The 18,711-nt window shown below is 40.3% G+C and overlaps 1 protein-coding gene across 2 annotated transcripts in view; it reads left to right on the top strand.

The window, feature by feature from the left end:
• The window catches only part of FBN1 (fibrillin 1), a 144,492-nt gene that overhangs the window by 1,422 nt on the left and 124,359 nt on the right, over positions 1–18,711 (top strand). For both annotated transcript variants that reach the window (XM_056499865.1, XM_056499866.1), the window contains exons 3-4: positions 12,263–12,345; positions 13,253–13,351. In XM_056499865.1, coding sequence (XP_056355840.1) covers positions 12,263–12,345; positions 13,253–13,351 — 182 coding nt within the window. The remainder of the gene's footprint in view (positions 1–12,262; positions 12,346–13,252; positions 13,352–18,711) is intronic.

The following is an 18,711-nucleotide window of genomic DNA, read 5'->3' as shown; positions in this document are numbered from 1 at the left end:
CCCCATTCTAATGGAACACCTTTCCAATGCAAAAATAGTTGTGAAGTCAGCTGAAAGGCATTGCGTGCAGGTGCTGTTGAAAATCTAGTTCACTAAAGGTGAGAAGTTTGTAATAAAGTAATAAAAAAGAAGCTTCCTTTCTCAGGTGATCTAATGTACCTTTTCAGCCCACAGCCAGATATTTTCTGTTGTCAGACAGAGGAGAACTGTAACAAAAATTGTATTAAAATGGTAGTGCTTCTGTAGGAAATGCAAGCTATTTGCTTCTTTTGCCCCCCCATTTTCTCGAAAAGGAGCTATTACAACTTTATTGTTAGAGGCCTTAATGAATATAGTTTAATTTCTTTCTAAGTTCCTTGTAGTTCTGTAGTACTTCTAAATCTATATTTGGATTTACAATCTTGGCTTTTTTAATGCTTGCCTGATTGAAAAAGATTTATATTTTTAGATCTGCATGGTGCAAATATGGATGCAAACTGTCAGCATTATTTTTCATGGATCTGTTTTTGTAGGATCAGACTCTCTTATTTCCTTATACCTTGTCACAGAAGAAATAGTTGGACAAAGCAGATCCAAAGTAGATGTGACAAAATCTAGGGGGTTAGAAGAATGTACAGTAAAGTTTGAGGGATTAATTGCAAGCAATAAAAGATAAGGAAAACCATTTATTGGAAAATGCTTGTATACTTTAGGGTGTTTTAATAACCTTTATTTCTGAGTTAATATCAAACTAATAAATATCATTTTTTGCTCAGTGGCAGAATATGCCATCTTGGACACTGTGCTGACTTGGTGGAAATTAGAGGCACATTAGCTGAGGATAAAATTTCTTTGGTGTGTGTAATGTCACTCTAAACTGTGCTGTTTGGACATACTAATAGTGCATCCAGGAATGATATTTCAAGTGCTAATTATTTTGGGAATCTAAAATGGGTTAGAGTATTTAATCTTATGAGTTGATTCTTATACTTAACAGAAGCCTGTCATATTTTATGTCCTTTGCAATAATTCTTCCTTTTATGTAATCTGTGGGTTATATGTCTTCTTAGTAATCTGCAAATCTAGAGATAATGTCAACATAAATTTTAGTTATTATGTATCTTGGTCAGTTTTTTGGAATATTACCAATATGAATGAGTGCTCCTGGGAAGCAGATTCTTCACAAGGATGTAATAATTTGCCAGATGAACTGAGAAAAAGACAAAACAAATTATTAGTTTGGTTTCTTGTTAGACCTTCTTTTGTAACCCTGAGTTGAGGCTGAGTATAGAGTTCTCAAATTGCTTGGAGGACAGTAATTTTGATCATAGTTGGGTGAATGCTGCTGGATATTTCCAGTTTAGAAGTTGTGAGCACTTTCTTAGGTGTGTTATTGTATTGTACAATGTGAATAAAAAGAATTGTCATTCTAACAGACAAGGTTGGAACAAATTTGGAAGGACAGATGGAAAACATATTTTGAATGTACGGGAACTGTATATACATTATTCATTGTAATTGGAGGACTAAAGCACTAAAAATATGATTTTACAAGAAGACATAGTATTTTTTTAACTTGTTCATCAGTACAAATACATTTGGGAATCTATTAATTGTAATACAAGTCATAACAGATGCTGGGAAACTTTATTTCCATGTTATTACAGTTGACTAAGACTTTCTTTTCATTTTGAAATGAACTCTTGCTCTGATTGTAAGGCACATGGGGATACATTTTTAGAGAAAACCCTTTTACACTTTAGTAATTTTGTGTGTTTGATTATAATGACAATTGGAAGGCTTTTAGCATTTGAAAGCATTGAGGTTAGTCTGTATGTGAATACTGGTATTGTATGTTAAAATGAAGAAGCTTAAAATCTGTTTCAGTTCTCATGATTTTTCCTATTTAACATTTTTTACTGCAAGCTGTTGACTGCAGGAGATGTTTGCTTTCATCTGTGTGACCTTTGCCTCATTTTTTATGGCAATGAATTCTTTGAATGTATAATGTGATTCTAGAATTTTAATATTAATAATTATATTTAATTTTAATAATTATAAATGACTTGGAAGTGCCTCTTAGGTTCTCATTTTAAGATGTTACACTTGCTGCTCATGTAGTTTGAATCAATCCTGCTTTGGAGGCATTAGAGGTGAAGTCCTTTTAATGCCATCTGTGTTTGGCCTGATTCAATGTATATTTGTGTGCTGGTGCCTGATGCCTCTAAGTGATCAGAAAGCAATCAGAGTAAAACCAGTAATTATTGAAGAATATAACTAGACTCTCTGGTCATGGAAATGTTGCTGTAATCCACTGTGATTCAGCAAGTTAAAATAACAAGCTGCTAGTGAGACACTTTATCACAGATGTTACTGGATTGAGCTATAAGGCATCAAGGCATTACCTACTACCCCTTAAATACCCAAGAATGTGTCAACTTCTCTAAGAAATAAATCTTACAAAACTGACCATGAATGGGGAGTTCTTTCTAAACAATATATACTTTAAGACAACCATTCATATGTGTTTCAATCATTAGACTATAAAGCAAAAAATAATTTACTGGTGATTTGATAGTACTTCTCTGACTACAAGAAGTATTGTACTCAAAGATCTTAGAATTAATTATTATTTCTCATTTTCTGATGATGCTGAATTACTTCAAACACTAATGAGTATCAGTCAGTTCTTGGTAACATTTTAAGCTATATTTGTCATGTTTATCAGTCTCTTTTCAGTATAATGGCCAAAGAAAGCAATGATTTGCTTAACAAATAGTATAAAATTTGAAAGAACTGAAATTTCTTCAAGATAGCTGAATTCTGACATGTTTCTAATTAGGAGACTAATTAAATGTATTTGTGCAAGAATTATTTAATTTCTTTGTTTTGATTAAGTTGAAATGATAGTGAATATTGCAGAACAGAATAGTTGTCTCCAAAGGATTCATAAAAGTCTTGGATTGAAGGCATTCAACAGGGGATTAAGCTTTTTGGTCTGATTTCTTTTGGCTATCTCAAATTAAGACCACAGGTTTACTGATACACTTCCCTGAGTAAACTTGGTTGGATTTGACCCTTTTTATGCATCAGTGCTCCCTGAAATAGAATAATCTTATAAATCCATAACTTAATTCTAGTGTTTGGCTATATAATTAGGGCTTCTGGTTTTTGTTTTAAACCAATCTTTGCCACTGAAAACCTGCTGAAGAAAAGCAGACTTTCTGTACTGGTAAATATTTGTTTATACTGAAAAACCTCAAAGATTTTTCTTGCCACTTGTAGCCTGCACACCTCTGGGCAGCTGCTGGTGCCACACCTTGTCAGTGCCACTCTGCAAGCAGGAGGCAGCCTGAATACTTGGAAATAAAAAGCTTAATTAAAAATACATGCAGGTTGCTGTAATGCCCAATGTGCTGGAGCACTCACCTGGCTTCCAGGTGGCATGGCTGGCCTCCTTCCAGTCCTTTGTGCCTGTGGGGTAAAGTTTACATGGAGGATGAAGAACCTTTATTCCAGCATATCCTAGTGTAGAAACCTAAGTCCTTGGCAACTACACGTAGTGCTAATATTCTGCACCTCTCTGAATATATTTGCCAATGCTTGTGGTTCTTTTGTTATTATTTTGTTATTACATGATCCTTGGAAATCTAGTTCTGGAGTGAAATAAGTTCATAGATACTGGCACAGTGCCTCATCTGTGTGTTTCCTCTCTTTTGCTATGACATGATTTGATGTAGGTGTGACTTTGTGGAAAAGAAGAAAACCAGAAAAAAGTAAATAATCTTCAGGGCATTGTAGTCCTTGTAGTCTTCATTTAGATACCCAAATTGTGTCATTTGGACACCATCTCTTTAGAAGGCTCAGCCTTAATCTGAATTCTGAGGTATATGTGACTGTTACTGACAGCTTAGCCAGTTTTCCTCTCTCTGCTCTTTCTCTCTTTACAACTTTTATTGACAGGGTTGTCTGTCTTTAGAAACTGGAAGCATGAAGGTTTGGGAGAAGAACAGCATCTGCAGAAAGTGTGTCTTGTTGGAGCAGAGTGCAGTAATTTGCAGTTTGCAGAGCAGGTTTCCTGAAAGAATTGCTTCAAGGAGACAGAAGAAACTCTGGCTAGGCATAGCTGCACTTTCCTCAATCAAGAGCCTACTTAAGTTTTATAAAAGTAGACTTCTCCTCTGTTGTTAGCCAGTGCAGGATACATTTTGTGTTCAGTGGTGGTTCCACAAGCTGTCCATCAGATTCTGTATCACCTGGGTCTGTTTGCCTTGGTCACTGGGTAGGTTCTGCTCTGTGTGCAGCTTCACACCAGTGTCAGAACTTTTGGAGCTGTGGTGGGCTTGAGGATGCAGACTTGAAGTAAGGATAGGGCTGCTCTCAATTGATATGGGAGCAAAGGGAGGATCTCTGGGTCAGAGCTTGACAGGAACGGTCCATCTATCAGCTTCACGTAGAGTTGTCCTTATCAAGTAAGATTACAGCTTCTGTTTCCCTGTATGTTTATTTTCCTTTCCTGTGGTGTGTTGCTCAGCATTGCTGCTCACTAAGGACAGTCTTTGTCATTCCTCTTCCATCCTGCTAACTTGAATGTTAAGTGTATGAACTTCAATACAGTTTTTGACCAGGGTCACTTTAAATATGTTCATGGACTGAGAAAACTGTGATTGTTAGAACAGTAGTACCCAAAATGAAAGACCCTAAATATTTAGCTGTATGGATCATTAGGAAAATTTCCTCTTGATAGAAACATGGTAGACACTGTGTAATAGGAGGCCATCTCTACTTAAATAAGATTTTAAAACTTAGAGATCTTTGAATGTGCACATATGAAAATAGTAAGAAATGAATCATTAACTTTTTTGTTTTCCAATGAGAATGACTCCCATCTCCTTCTTCTTCTTCATTTCCCTGCTGAACCCTAAAGATGAAGAGGATATAGAGGCATGCCTGTCACTTTGGTCTTGCTCCCCAGACTCAGTAAATATTTTTGTAGAATGGAGCAATTGTGGCCTGGAGTGTTTCTGATTAACCATTGGACAGTGCTGGGAAATATAGTTGTAGCTTTTCAATCTTACATGTCAACTTTGGTTGTTTTCTCATCCATTCTGACTTTCCCACCTAATTCTATTTATTTAATCTTTTTAAAAGGATTTCAGACCTACTGAAGAGAATCATTCATGCTAAGGCTGGTGTGCAGACAGAGGCATGAGGACAATAATTTGGTTTTTTGTGACAGTTCAGTAAAAGTCAGGCTCTTCTTTGGAAGGTACACTGGGAAGTAAAATATAGCCTGTTAAATTAAAACCTCTGCTTTCTGGTTTTGCTTATGGATTTTCACTGAAGTATAAAGGAGGTCTAGCTTTTATCTGGAAAAATATTTTCAATGTTGACTTGCTGGAGAATCTGTTGTTTTCCTTTCTACTTCTCATTTTATGAAATGATTCATGACCATTATAGCCTCAGAAATACCAAATGAAAGCCACAGTTCTTTTGTCTACAGTCTTAATCATTTTCATCCTCTTTTTCAAGCTTCCCTCTCTCTCATATTTTGCTGGAGGACATCAGAATATCCAGTGATGTTCAGCTGAGGTTTCAAACTAAAATTTGTTTCCTTTCAGGGACATTATTTTCCTGTCTCTTTTCTTCTTTGTTTTCCCCACTGATATTCCATCTTTTTCTCTTCCCCATGTACAGAGTAAATTACCAGTATGTGCTAGAGACAAGCTGAACTAAAACAGTGGGATCTGTATCAATAGGGTCTTCCTGTTTCCTTATGGCAGATGTGCAGGTAACTGGCCTTTTGAAAATGTGGAGTCCCAGCAAGGAGAGACACAAAGGGGAGAATAGTGTGTAGCAGAGGCAGGAGGAGAAATACTGATAACTTACCTAGAATAAATCTTCAGTAGCCTAAGGAAGAGCACTTAAGACACAAATTAATAGCATTGCTTAACACCTAAGGGCATTCTCTGCAGGTGTCAGGTATAGGAGACACCCTGAAGGATTGGGTGTCCTCCATGGAGGGGATGGTGGGTGGCATCAGCACAACCTGCAGCCTCCAGGGCCTCAGCAAGGGCCTGGCTGGCCTTGGGTTTGTGTGGCCAGCGTGCCCCATACCAGCCCTTGTGCTGCTGCTCAGCTTGGGCAGGGGCTGGTGGAAATCCTGAGCTCCCTGGGTGCTTTCCCTTGAGAAATTCTTAGAGGTTTGCCTCCTCAGTAACCATTAGTGGGTACAGGTGTGGGGAGTAGACCTGGAGGTGTGAAATGATCTCTCCCTGTTCCCCTTTTGGAAGTGACATCTGGACAGCTACACATTGTCTTAGCCCACAGTTACATCCATTTCCCATGGGATGTTTTTAGTGCTACCAGATAGAAAAGACTTCTTGTCCTCTGAATATATCTTTTTAGTTTGTTTTTTGTGTGTGTGTGTGTTTTAAGAAAGTACCTGATGGATCCTTCCTGTTTATCCACTGCACTTGTCTGGCCTGGCAGATAGTTCCTTGTGGTGATGTACTTTATCTGTCTTCAGCCATGTAGATGGGTTTTGAACTGGACCCGTTGCCATTCTCAAGTGGAACAATGAAGGAATACATGCCAGAAACGCGTCTGTCCCTGGCTATGAATGAGAACAATGCCTGCCTGTCAGGTTAGATGAGCGTGTCCCTGCAAAAGACAGGGCTGGATTTTCAGAGCAAGTGCAGAAGAATTCTCTTAATGTCAGTGCTGTTGTTGGATTGCTGTATTTAGCTGTCACAGTGTGACGGAGGTTAGGGTTAGAAAAGTGTTCAGTGTTGCTGCAGGAAACTTGCATGTCATTTTGAACTCTTGACTTGCACATAGGACAGAGCCAAAGATACCCGTAGAGCTACTCAGCAGGTTATTTTTTTAGTTGAACTGAGCCAGGATTCTGGGACAGCATTATTCTTACTGTCAGAGTGAGAAATTGTTATCATATTAGGCTCTCTGCATGGCACAGGCTTTCTTATTGCAGTGTAAAAATGAGTACATCAGATGCAATCCTTTGTATGTAAAATATATATTTTGCTTAAAAGTGCATGCTTATATAGTATAATAGAAGCTAGACGTTGTGTTTGTTCCAGAGTCCAGCATAGTTTTGTAGGTTTTCCTTTTATATAATTGAAATAAACAGCTTCAGAAATTGTTTGTGATCTTCACTGAATAGTTCAAAGGGGCACAGTCATAAAACTATCCAATTTTTATAATATTTAGCTAAACAACAGAAAAGAAATCCCTGTTTAAACTATTTGAGGTACCTGGAAAAGAGCTTTATGCATGCTAAATGCAGACCTGTGTTTTCAGCTCTGTCTGGTGCACCATTTTTTCAGTTTGTGGGTGTACTTGCTGAAAGTGATGAGTTCAGAGCACAACTAGGCTTCTTCCTTGGGGCTTGATGCAGCGTGGTGTGTCAGGGTTGCTGCCTGTCATGTGCTGTAGCTGTTACTGCTGCATCCCACTAGGAACCAAATCTTCCTTCCCCAGTCCTGCTTTGCTCACTGCTCCTTGGAGGAGGGGGTTGGTGACAGCACAGCTAAAGGAGGTGCTTTAGATACCGACCTCTAATTTATGCATACTTGCCTTCTGGCATTTAAGTGAGGAGGGATCTTGGAAGGCCATGTGGTCCAACCCCCACTCAGAGCAGGGTGAGCTTAAGTCAGGTTGCTCATGGCTGTGTCCACTCAAGTTTGGACTATATCTGGCAATGGAAGTTCTTGATTCTGAGGGAGAGCTGAGTAAAACTCCAGTGGAGTCAGCAGAACTGTGCCAGTCTGTGCATTTAGTATTTATTCTGAAACACTGAGAAGTTTAGGTAGGTATATAAAGCTGGCTTATAGCAAAAAGTATAGACCTGATTTTTTGTCTCTTGGAACCTACTAGTAAAAGCTATTCATCATCACATTCTGGAGCCTTACCAAATACATTTTTAAGGCCAACCTCCCATTTTTTTCAGGTGCAGTTTGTCACTCTTTTTAACTTCACTCCAGTTTTGTGTGGAAATGATCAGCAAATAGTTCTGGGGTCACTTTTAGCAGCTACCAGAGTTACCCACATAAGAAGAAAAATAGGCAAAGCTTTCTCTAAGAACAACCATTGGCTGATGATATTGCTTTAAATTGTATTTTGCTGCCAGAAAACTGGGTCATATGCTATATTGCAGCCAAATAGTTAATAGAAGTTGTTAATGAAATGTTTTCTTGCCAGGAAGAATCCCCTTGTGTTTTTCCTAGGGAGAGGAAAAACGAGTTGAGGGAGGGATCAGAACCCCTTCCCAGTATCCCTGCATCCCTAACTGCTGGTCAGCTCTTTCTCTTGCTCTCTCAGCTGATCTCTGCCCACTTTGTCTGGTCTCTGTCTAATTCATTTGAGACCCGTGCTTTGGGTTTGATTCAGCGCGGATTACGCCAGCGTTGGCCGGTGCATGGCAGTGCTGCTGACAAAATTTCTGCCTGAAGCCTCGCTCACAGCAGTGCCAGAAAATCTTCCTCCCCTGGGAGTTGCAGATGGGCAATGCTTGCTTCCGGAGAGGGCTGTAATTTCCTCGAGGGTCACAGGCAGGGCAGAGTAGGGATGTAGAGAATTGACCCTCCCCCCTGGCAGGCTGCAGCACGGGTCCGACCGGGACCCGGAGGGGACAGTCCCATTGCCGGAGTCCCTGCCGCTCCCGGGCAGCGTTTGCTGCTGCCGGCTTCAGACAGGGCTTCTCAAAGTGTCCCTCGCTTCTCTGCCTGTCACTTACCCTCGCTGCCTGGTTTTAGCTGTTAAGAAGACTCTGCCAAGCTTAGCATGATATGCTTCTCATTATTTTACCTCTGTGTACCCGCTCGCCAACCCACCCGCAGTGCCTGGGTAATGCTGCAGGTCGGGGGAGCCGGGCAGCCACACATCTCTGCTGAGCCAGGGCTCTGGAAGCAGGGGAGGAACAGCCCAGTCTGTGCTTTCCATGGGTGCCGTCAGTATTGCCCCGTGGAGAAAGGAGGGGCTGTTTTATCTGAGAGGCTGTGGCAGCCGGAGGCTGAGCTGCATCCCCGCGCTGACCGGGCAGGACCACGCGCGTCCGTCCCCAGGAGCTGCAGCTCTGCCCGGCTCAGTCCCCACCGCTGGGAAAGGCTCCACGTCGTCATGGGCTGCAGGGCCCCTGAGGCTGTTTCTGAGGAAGAATATCTTATAGTTTGGTGCATGCAGGTGCTATGCAAACTATATCTATATCTCTGTCTATGCAAACCTATCACTCTCAAGTGTTAGTTATCACAATTTCCAGATGAACCTTTTTTTCTCTGCTGTTCCAAGATTTTCCTAGCTGATGACTCATGTCTAATGTCTTTTGATAATTCAACCCACTTTGCTGCTGAATTTCTACTTGTGTATAATTAATCAAAGACATAATATCTTGTTTACTTTGGTCATCTTTGATCAAACTCTGGACATCAGCCATTCTATCTCAGCACCATACCATTACAGAAATCTTTTTATACTTTACAAGTTTGTTAAGTGACTCTAAAATAAAATGAGAGACTTATTTGGTGTTTGGTTTTTTTAAAATTGCAATGGTTACATCTTTGTTCTGAGGTTCTCTGTTCCTTCTCTGGGCTTTGGAGTGAAAAGAAGGTGCTGTAGGTGGTTTGAGGGTGTATAGATAAGTTTTTACTTATTTTATCATTACAAATCAGATTTTATAATGGAATTCTGTTTCTAGTGCTGTTCAGGAAAACAGTTTTATAAGAATATAAACCACTTCTTTAGTATTCATAGCTTATATATCAGCAGGAAAATATGTTCTATTTAACACAAAGTGGGTAACTGTTTAAAGTAAGTGCCATGATAGAGCTTTTAGAATTTGGTTGATGGTTTCCATGATTTTACATGAGGTAAATTATTTATCATTGCCTTGAATACTTTATTTATTTATAGGGATTTATTGCTATAGTGTCTGATCACCTCATAAATATCAATTAATTTAACCTTCAAAATTAATTATTTTCCAAGTCATTTTACAAATATGCATGATTTAAGAACACTACCTCTGTCCCAAAGAAGCAGCATTCAGACTTTAATATAGGTTTCTTTTATAAGCTAGACAGCAGCTTTCTGACGAAAAAGTGTTCCACTGGAAAATGCACTTGTCAGGCCCAAATTGTTCCATGGAAGTACATTTTGATGACTTTTTTTTTTTTTTTTTTCTTTATTTTCAAAGCTAAGCATGCTGCACCAGAGTTGGACTCTCCTGGTGTATGGCTTAGCCTACCCTATGGTCAGCTTCAGGGTTCTCAGGGTCTCTGACTTCATGGTTGCTGGCACATCTAGGTTTTCTGGCCCATTTTGGAAAGATTTTTAAAATGAGGTTTCTCTGTGACACAGAAATCTGCTCCTGACTCTTAACATGGACCAGATGGTCCCCAAAGCCACATACTGACTGAGACTGAGATTTGACAGAGCACATAAACATCATTTTATGGTCAGCCTTCTATAGGTCCTCACCAACTGGAATCGGAAATGGGTGGTTTATGCCCCTAGGTTGTAACAGGTAGCAACAAACCCATTCTATCTGTCTTAATAAGTTCCATTATTTCTTCTGACTGGAGAAGGTGAAAAGCAATCTCACTTGTCTGCTTGCCAGTCTTACTTGGCAGATGATTGTGGAGCAACATTTGGCATTGATGAACAGGGAACTCTAGGAAAGTTACATGGTTATAGCCCTGTAGGGAAGTAGCTGACATTACTAAAACTGAATATATTGGCATTAAATGAATAAGACTTTGAGTCTGTAACACCAGTTGCAGGAAGGGAAAGGACCCTGCAAGAAGTCCAATTGTGTTGCTCACATTCACCTCAGTAACTGACTACTTTGTAATTATCCAGAACCAGTGGAAGGTAATGGTAGTGCTTGCTTTGACTTTAGTAGTTTCTGACCACGGTTGGGAAGAATAGGTGTCACTGAAATTGGTGTAATCAGAATACATGAAATTGCATTAGGAATGCATATCCCTAAATAAATACAGTATATAACTTTCATTAGTTAGAAAATGTGCATAAAGAAACGCTTGTATATATTGAGATTGTTTGTCTTAAGTTGCCTTACCATATGAAGTAAGTTGTTTACTTAGACATTGCAATACTAGTAATGAAGAACTTTCTGAAGGACCAAGAAAAATATAATAATAGAGAACCCTTCCTAAAAGAGTAAACATTTAAATCTGTCTCTAATCTGTATACAATATTTGAATATAGCAATTCCTAGGAAGTTTCTAGCTGGTTCTAGCTGCATTAATTTTTTGAGTAATTGCTCACAATATTAATAGAGGTTGTAAAATTTTCCTCTGCTAAGATTATTAAGCGTAAAACACAAGAAGGCATATGTTTCCATTTTTGAAGGTATTCTTACTAGCTTTATTTACATGGATAGATGCATTAAATAAATAGGACAAGATAGATTAAAAACATCTATTTTGTATCAAGGACATAGAATAATTTCAACTTTTCTATTTTTATCAATAAAATCATGATAGGAATAGTGTCACGTCCTGTCAGCTTTCGTTGTCAACTCCAGTAATGAAATTATTTGCCAGAGTAAATGTGGATGAGAGGAATGGGACGGAATAAAAAAATTCCTGTGGATACATCATTTAAGGAGGGCAGTAGGTCCTTCTTACTCATTTCATAGGACCCTATCACTACATACACCCACATCCTTGATTATTTTTGGTAGTAAGTAATTTTTCATAATGAAGAATTAACATATTTTGACTCATTTATTTGGCTGATGTTCTTGTTGTTATGTTTCACTCACACATACACAGTTTTGTTCATAGACAAAACAGGGAACACTATTAATGCTTTAGAGTAAAGAAGAGAAAGCAGCAGGAAGATTAAAAATTACCACTCAAAAGAGCACTAGATTTAATTTGTACTTATTAATGATGCTGGGTGGGGTCCCTTATTTTTTTATTTCTGTGTGAGTTTTGCACAAAAAAACCTGGATGGTTGCTTCTTCAGACATAGTGTTGTAAGACAAGATTTCCCCATTTGATTCTTGTTGTTCAGATGTACTGATTTGATTTTGTGTCTGTAATGTAATCTTTAATTTATAAAAGTGAATGTTACCTAAAAACCCCAACAACTACAGGCTAAAAACATACAACACTTCTAAATTTAATGATCAAAATTTATATTGCAATGATTTATCTGTTCCATTTTATGCCTCTACTTTTAAAACATATTTCTGAGCAAAAATAAGAATTCATCCTTATCCTTTTTTTTTTTTTCCCAGACCAAATGTGTGTGGATCACGTTACAATCCCTACTGCTGCCCTGGATGGAAAACATTACCTGGTGGAAACCAATGCATAGTCCGTAAGTTAATCTAGTTATGTGTTATGACTGATGTTTATCTTTGTCCTTCTATGTCTCAGGGTGATTTTAATTGTATACCAGAACTGAAATGTGTTTCTGTATGTTTTCAATAGCAGCTGTACATGATTGCTTTACCATTTAAAATATATTAAGCTAATATACAAAGTTTCGTGGACTACAACACAGTGATGTGATACCAGTATTTAACAAAAGATTAATCTCATCCACATGTTCTGTTTAAGCGTATGGTAAAGGGTTCATAGGAGTGTGTAAATTCTTGGGAATGAGTGGAACATTTTAATCTATATAAGTTAAAGGAAGAAGGCAACAGCATCAGGCCAGCGAGTGCATTTTCTCTGCTTGTTTGGACCATATCCCTGAATTATATATGCAGGGATATAAATGCATGCATACATCATGGTGCTATATGCATATTCATGTGTTGTAGAACAGTGTACCAGAAATAACTCCTAAAGGCACTTTGCCCAAGGCTGATAAGACTCTCTCCAGACATCCTGCAGCAGCTTGCTGTCAGATGGGAATTATTGCTCTTGTATGTGTGTGGTGCAGAAATAAAGGAAGCATTATGTTGCTGCCTCAGTGTCATCCTTCCTCCAAGAAGGTCTAGTAAAATGGACAAGTTTCTCTTTTCCAAGGAAATCTCCCCATATCTAGTGTTACTTGTGGCATGTTCCCAGACCTTTTCATAGCAGATGGTGAAGGTCTAGGTCTTACTTGACCCAATAAAGATGCAGATGAAGAGGAGGAACTGTTTTGGGATCTGTTGTATGTGGTTTAATGAGTATGTGGGTATTTATGTTATGGTACTGAATTTTCTATCAGGTGTTTTTTTATGTGTTTGAGGTTTTTGAGACATATTTTAAAGGCATTTATGTTTCCTTAATAGCAATCTGCAGACATTCCTGTGGGGATGGATTTTGCTCTAGACCAAACATGTGCACATGCCCAAATGGTCAGATAGCCCCCTCCTGTGGTTCAAAATCAAGTAAGTATTTCTTCTGTCTCTCTGATATTGCTCTTTTGAGTCTGTGAAGCTACTAAGGTATGTAAAATAGTTCAGTATTTAAGACAAATAACCTCTGAGTCACCAGACGTACTTTTACCACAGGAAGGGAAGTGTAGCTTTCTGTGATGAAACTGAAGAATGACTCAGAGACTGGCTATTGGAGACAGGTTTTTTTGCCAAATCAAACCAAAAATCAAACCAAAATTAATCTTATTGGAAGCTATTTTCATTTGCCACTTTGTAACACTAATTCCAGTCTTCCTTGTTTTCTGGAAAATGCTTTCTCTCTGTTCAGTGGTAGAAATGAGAATGTATATGACAAAAGTTGTAATGATAGAGAGACAACTCTTGACAATTGGCTGAACTTGACATGCTTTAGAATTTTCTTGAGATTTCAAGGATTATAAGCCAGACACTATGTATGCTGTATGTTAATACCTAGGCCTACAAGCTTTAGAGCATTTCCTTGCCAGGCCCAGTACATATCTTCTGAATCTAATACTGCTGACTTTCTTCAGGTGACACTTCTGTAGGTACTAGAGGTACAGAGTTGCTCAAGATTTTAAAGTGGAACAGCTTTTCATCAGAAAAACAAAGATGCTTTGAAAATGAAACTTTTCAGAGAGATGACTTTTCCTAGAAATGTTTGTGTTTCAAGTTTTCAAGGAAGGTTCCCCAGAGCCAAGGAAAAATAAGTAAAAATAATTCATTCAATGAACAGAGAACCTAATGGCTAAGAACTTAATGAGCTGAGTGTTTGATATAGAGTAGGATTCATATTTGAGATGCCAACTGTAAAGTACTCTGTATTCTCATTTCAACATGGTTCTTGTCTCTTAGAATGTAGAAGGTTTAGATTTTTTAAAAACATGTGAAGTTTCTGGAAAGAATTTTGGGGGAGACTGGTTCCCACAAATGCCTGTAACTATCTGAACAACATGAGAAGTCAATGGGGGATCCACTCAGCTGAGATGCAATGTGGTCATCCTTTTAGTTCTAAATATCTTTGAGACCCAGTGTGTGGTCAGCTTTGCTTCTGTATTTTTTACTTTGCCTTTTTTTTTGCATTCCTGGTTGATAAGAGTTTTCCCACATAGCTGACCATTTCAGTTTGTGATTTTAGCATCCTTTTTATGCAATAACAGTGGAAAAGCATTAACAACTGCAGGATGTAATGAAATGGCTTGTACTAAAATGGTAAATATTGTTCTTTGTAGTTCAACTCATCTCATGCTCCTGTGATGTAGGTTAGGGAGAGGACAGCATGAGAAAGATGTGGAGCTATGGAGTTCCCAGAGAGTACTGGAGGGAGAGAAGGGTGCAAAATGCTGCACAAATGTGTGTGATGGTGGGTTCCGGCCTGAGTTTGCAGCTACTGTTTTACCAGGTGCATATGCCTTAGTTCTGTAAGCCATTAAAGGAAGGTATGATCTCCCAAGTACTCTTCAGGGCACTGAGGGAGAGGTACATCCCTGTATGTGTTACACGTTTTGGCACCTTTGGCAGGAACAACTGAGCCTTCTCTGTTTTTTTTCTTTGGCCCCACTGAAGTCTTATGAGTCAGACTCAAAATAAAAATGGGGTAAAGTTTTCAGTTCTTCTTGTGGTTCTTTTTCTGAAATATTCTACCATTGATCTCCATAGTTTTAGCCTTCATTGAAGTAGCACAGATAAATGGGTGCAGGAATTTACTACAGTGTTTAAGTAAGCAGCTTCTAATGCCTCTATGATGTAGCTCATGTGCTTGTTGACTATTACTTCTCCTAAGTATGAGTTTTCTACTAATCATAAGCTTTAATCAGTGCTGACTGATTATTTTCCTTACATTACTGCATAGGCTTGCCTGCTTTTAAGAGTTGATTCTCTCTATACAGTTTACATAGAGACTTAGCAGTTGGCTAAAATATATATGGTTTATATTTTGTTCAATTTCTGCAATTTTGTGTATATGGTTACATCCCCTTTATTTATTAAAACATACCAATTCTAAAAGCAAAAGTGTTTAGTAAGTTGTAGAGAGAAGAGACTCCAGTGCTTCTGTGCACTCTTGGGTAATATTTTTTATGATTTAGCACATTATTACTGCTTACAGAGCATACTTTATGTAAATCGCTTGTGCTGTTGGCACTGTAGACAAAACCCATGAATATGCATTTACACAATAGACCACAATGACTTCGATCTGCAATTAGAAAACAAAGTAAACATAAAAATTAGTGTTTGACATCAAATGGTTACTGTCAACTACCTTTGGTAACAGTTAATATTTTGTCAGAATATGCATTAATTAAACCTTATTTTAATTATATGTTTTAAAAATAAGAAAAAATCTAAATAAAATAATTAAAAATCGAATATAAATGATATGTGATTGTCACATGCAAAATAAAAATTTCAAACATGAGAAAAAATGCCACGATTTCTCAGAATAAAATGTATAGCTTCTGATATATGAGATGTGCCCTTTGGCTATTTTAAGCTATGTGTGTCTTTAGTACTTTAAGAATCACTGGGCATGGATTTTCACATCCATAGGCAGAAACTGAATTGACAGTGACTCTTATACTCTGGTTGTCTGTCAAAATAAAATATTTAATGCAGATTGGAAAGTGAGACAAAGCCTCCAAGTTTGATTCTTATGCAGGTCAGTTGCTGGGACTTTTCTGGTTAGCAGTCAGCTTTAGGAATCTGATTTGTGGTTGAAAAGATCAAGCGGTGCTTTTCTCAGCAGGGATTTTAGTGACATCAGTAAACTTCTGGCTGAGCAGTGGTTATTTCTGTGTAATTAGTGAATTTTTGGGTGTGCTTACAGCAGGCTTGGAGATAAGATTGCCAAGTGTGCTGCTGCAGGTGTGGGTGATGTGAGGGTATTCTGACACTGCAGGTATGGGTGATGTGAGGGTGCTCTGACACTGCAGGTGTGGGTGATGTGAGGGTGCTCTGACACTGCAGATGTGGGTGATGTGAGGGTGCTCTGACACTGCAGGTGTGGGTGATGTGAGGGTATTCTGACACTGCAGGTGTGGGTGATGTGAGGGTGCTCTGCTGCTGCAGGTGTGGGTGATGTCTGTCTCTGAGCTGAGCCCCTGTTTTTGTAGTCAGAATGGTTTTGGCTGGCTGAACCAGAGAAGGCGTTTTCTAATAGGGCCGTCCCTGAAGGAAGGGAACTGTCACATAGCAGCCGTGGTGGGTGCTTGGGGTGACGGATGCAGACAAGTGCCTGTGTCCAGAGCAGGGTCTGTTCCACTGCCCTGCCAGCAGCATCAGAGGCACAGCTGAGCACTGAGCTCCTCCTCAGAGACTTCTCTCAGACACCACTGGGGCTGTGGGGCTGAGCCTGGCCTGGGCTCCCTCAGATACCGCTGGGGCTGTGGGGCTGAGCCTGGCCTGGGCTCCCTCAGACAGTGCCGGGGCTGTGGGGCTGAGCCTGGCCTGGGCTCCCTCAGACAGTGCCGGGGCTGTGGGGCTGAGCCTGGCCTGGGCTCCCTCAGATACCGCTGGGGCTGTGGGGCTGAGCCTGGCCTTGGCTCCCTCAGACACCGCTGGGGCTGTGGGGCTGAGCCTGGCCTGGGCTCCCTCAGACAGGGCCGGGGCTGTGGGGCTGAGCCTGGCCTGGGCTCCCTCAGATACCGCTGGGGCTGTGGGGCTGAGCCTGGCCTTGGCTCCCTCAGACACCGCTGGGGCTGTGGGGCTGAGCTTGGCCTGGGCTCCCTCAGACAGTGCCGGGGCTGTGGGGCTGAGCTTGGCCTGGGCTCCCTCAGACAGGGCCAGGGCTGTGGGGCTGAGCTTGGCCTGGGCTCCCTCAGACAAGGCCAGGGCTGTGGGGCTGAGCTTGGCCTGGGCTCCGTGACCTGTGACCCTGCTCTTCGGGTCTATGGGAGGTTTCTGCTCAATGGCAGTAAAACTTGGAGCTCAGCCCTTTGGCTTATACTCTTCTGCTGTCAGAGGTGGTGCAAAGACTTGAATTTCGAAAGTCCCCAGAGTTGAGTGTACTGCGGATTCTGTCCATGTCTTGTGCAGGGCTGTGGGGCAGCAGGCTCGTGTCCCGCCTTGATGCTAGCTGCCATCTCTCTCCCGAGTCAGCCACTCAACAGAGAAAGCTCGCTGAGCATCTGGGATGTGATGAGGCCGTCATTCCTTGTTTACAGCTCCTGGCAGGCAAAGCCCTGCGTCATGCATGCCGGGGCCGCATGTGCGCGTTTCCTCGGCAGTGGCACAGAGAGAGCCGGGCCGTGCCATGGTGCCCGCTGGCTGCCCCGCCGCGCCCACAGCAGGACAGGTTGGGCCGGCCGCGCTGTGCCGGCGGCTCCGCTGCTCTCCCCCCGAGCACTGCGACCCTCGCACCTCATGTTCCTTACTTTGGGATTGCAGAGTAGACAGCACGTGTGCTACCTGCTTGGTGAGCTCCTGCATGTTTCATGAGCAGTTGTGGTTGTGCTCCGGGTGCGATGAGGTCTTTACTCAGTTTTTCTGAGTATTTATTTAAAAAGTCGGGGGCTGTTATGCTTAAGAAGGCAGCACTTTGATAAAAAACACAACTATTGCCCACATGCAAAGCCTGTGTGGATATGTATGGTCTTGCTGGCTCTTCTGCAGGTTTATAACGTTGTGTTCCTGCAGTTATTCCTGTTTTGACTTCAGACATTTCCAGTGCAGACTGTTTACAAATTGGATGTGAAAAAGAACAATAATTGATTAAAAGCAACCATTTATTAATGTTAAGATTTCCTGTGCGTGCCAAGATAAGGCAAAGCTATATGCATTGATTTACCAGCCTTATGGTAAGTCCTGTGCTTTTTCTTTGAATCTCTGTCAGTGTGATATCTTGGAACAGGTTGTTTCATTTACCGGAATATCTCTACTGACATTAATGGAATTGTTGATATAGCTGAGAAAAGAGGGCCTGGACCTGAATTAATATGCTGGTTTTCAAAAATGCATTTTTAAAATCATCATCTGAGCTCCAGACAGCCTTTCAATGTGTTTCTGTAAACTTTTGGAAGGATAATATTACAGAATAGTCTGTATGATTTTGGAAGTACTCTTTTCAACATTCCCACAAAAGAGGGCAGAAAATAAGTAAATAGTTTACTGACTGTATGTCAGTGATCCTCTTGCCCAGGCAAGGAAGCTCACAGATTTAAACGGCTCATTTTAGTGAGGATCACTGAGTGTCCCAGCAGTCTCCCATAATGATTTTAGTTCTAAAAGGAGGAAGAAGTATTTTACCTTGGAAAACTTATTTTGAGAAGCAGTAACACAAGTTATGGAAACTTCGTGAGTGCATCCCAAAATGAGGAAATATATTTATACGTCAACAGATAATATGAAAATCATCA

The sequence above is a fragment of the Oenanthe melanoleuca genome, chromosome 10 (genome assembly GCF_029582105.1).
Source record: "Oenanthe melanoleuca isolate GR-GAL-2019-014 chromosome 10, OMel1.0, whole genome shotgun sequence".
In the NCBI taxonomy this organism is placed as follows: Eukaryota; Metazoa; Chordata; class Aves; order Passeriformes; family Muscicapidae; genus Oenanthe; species Oenanthe melanoleuca.
Note: the sequence above shows the minus strand (reverse complement) of the source record. Positions and strands in the feature narration are given on the sequence as shown.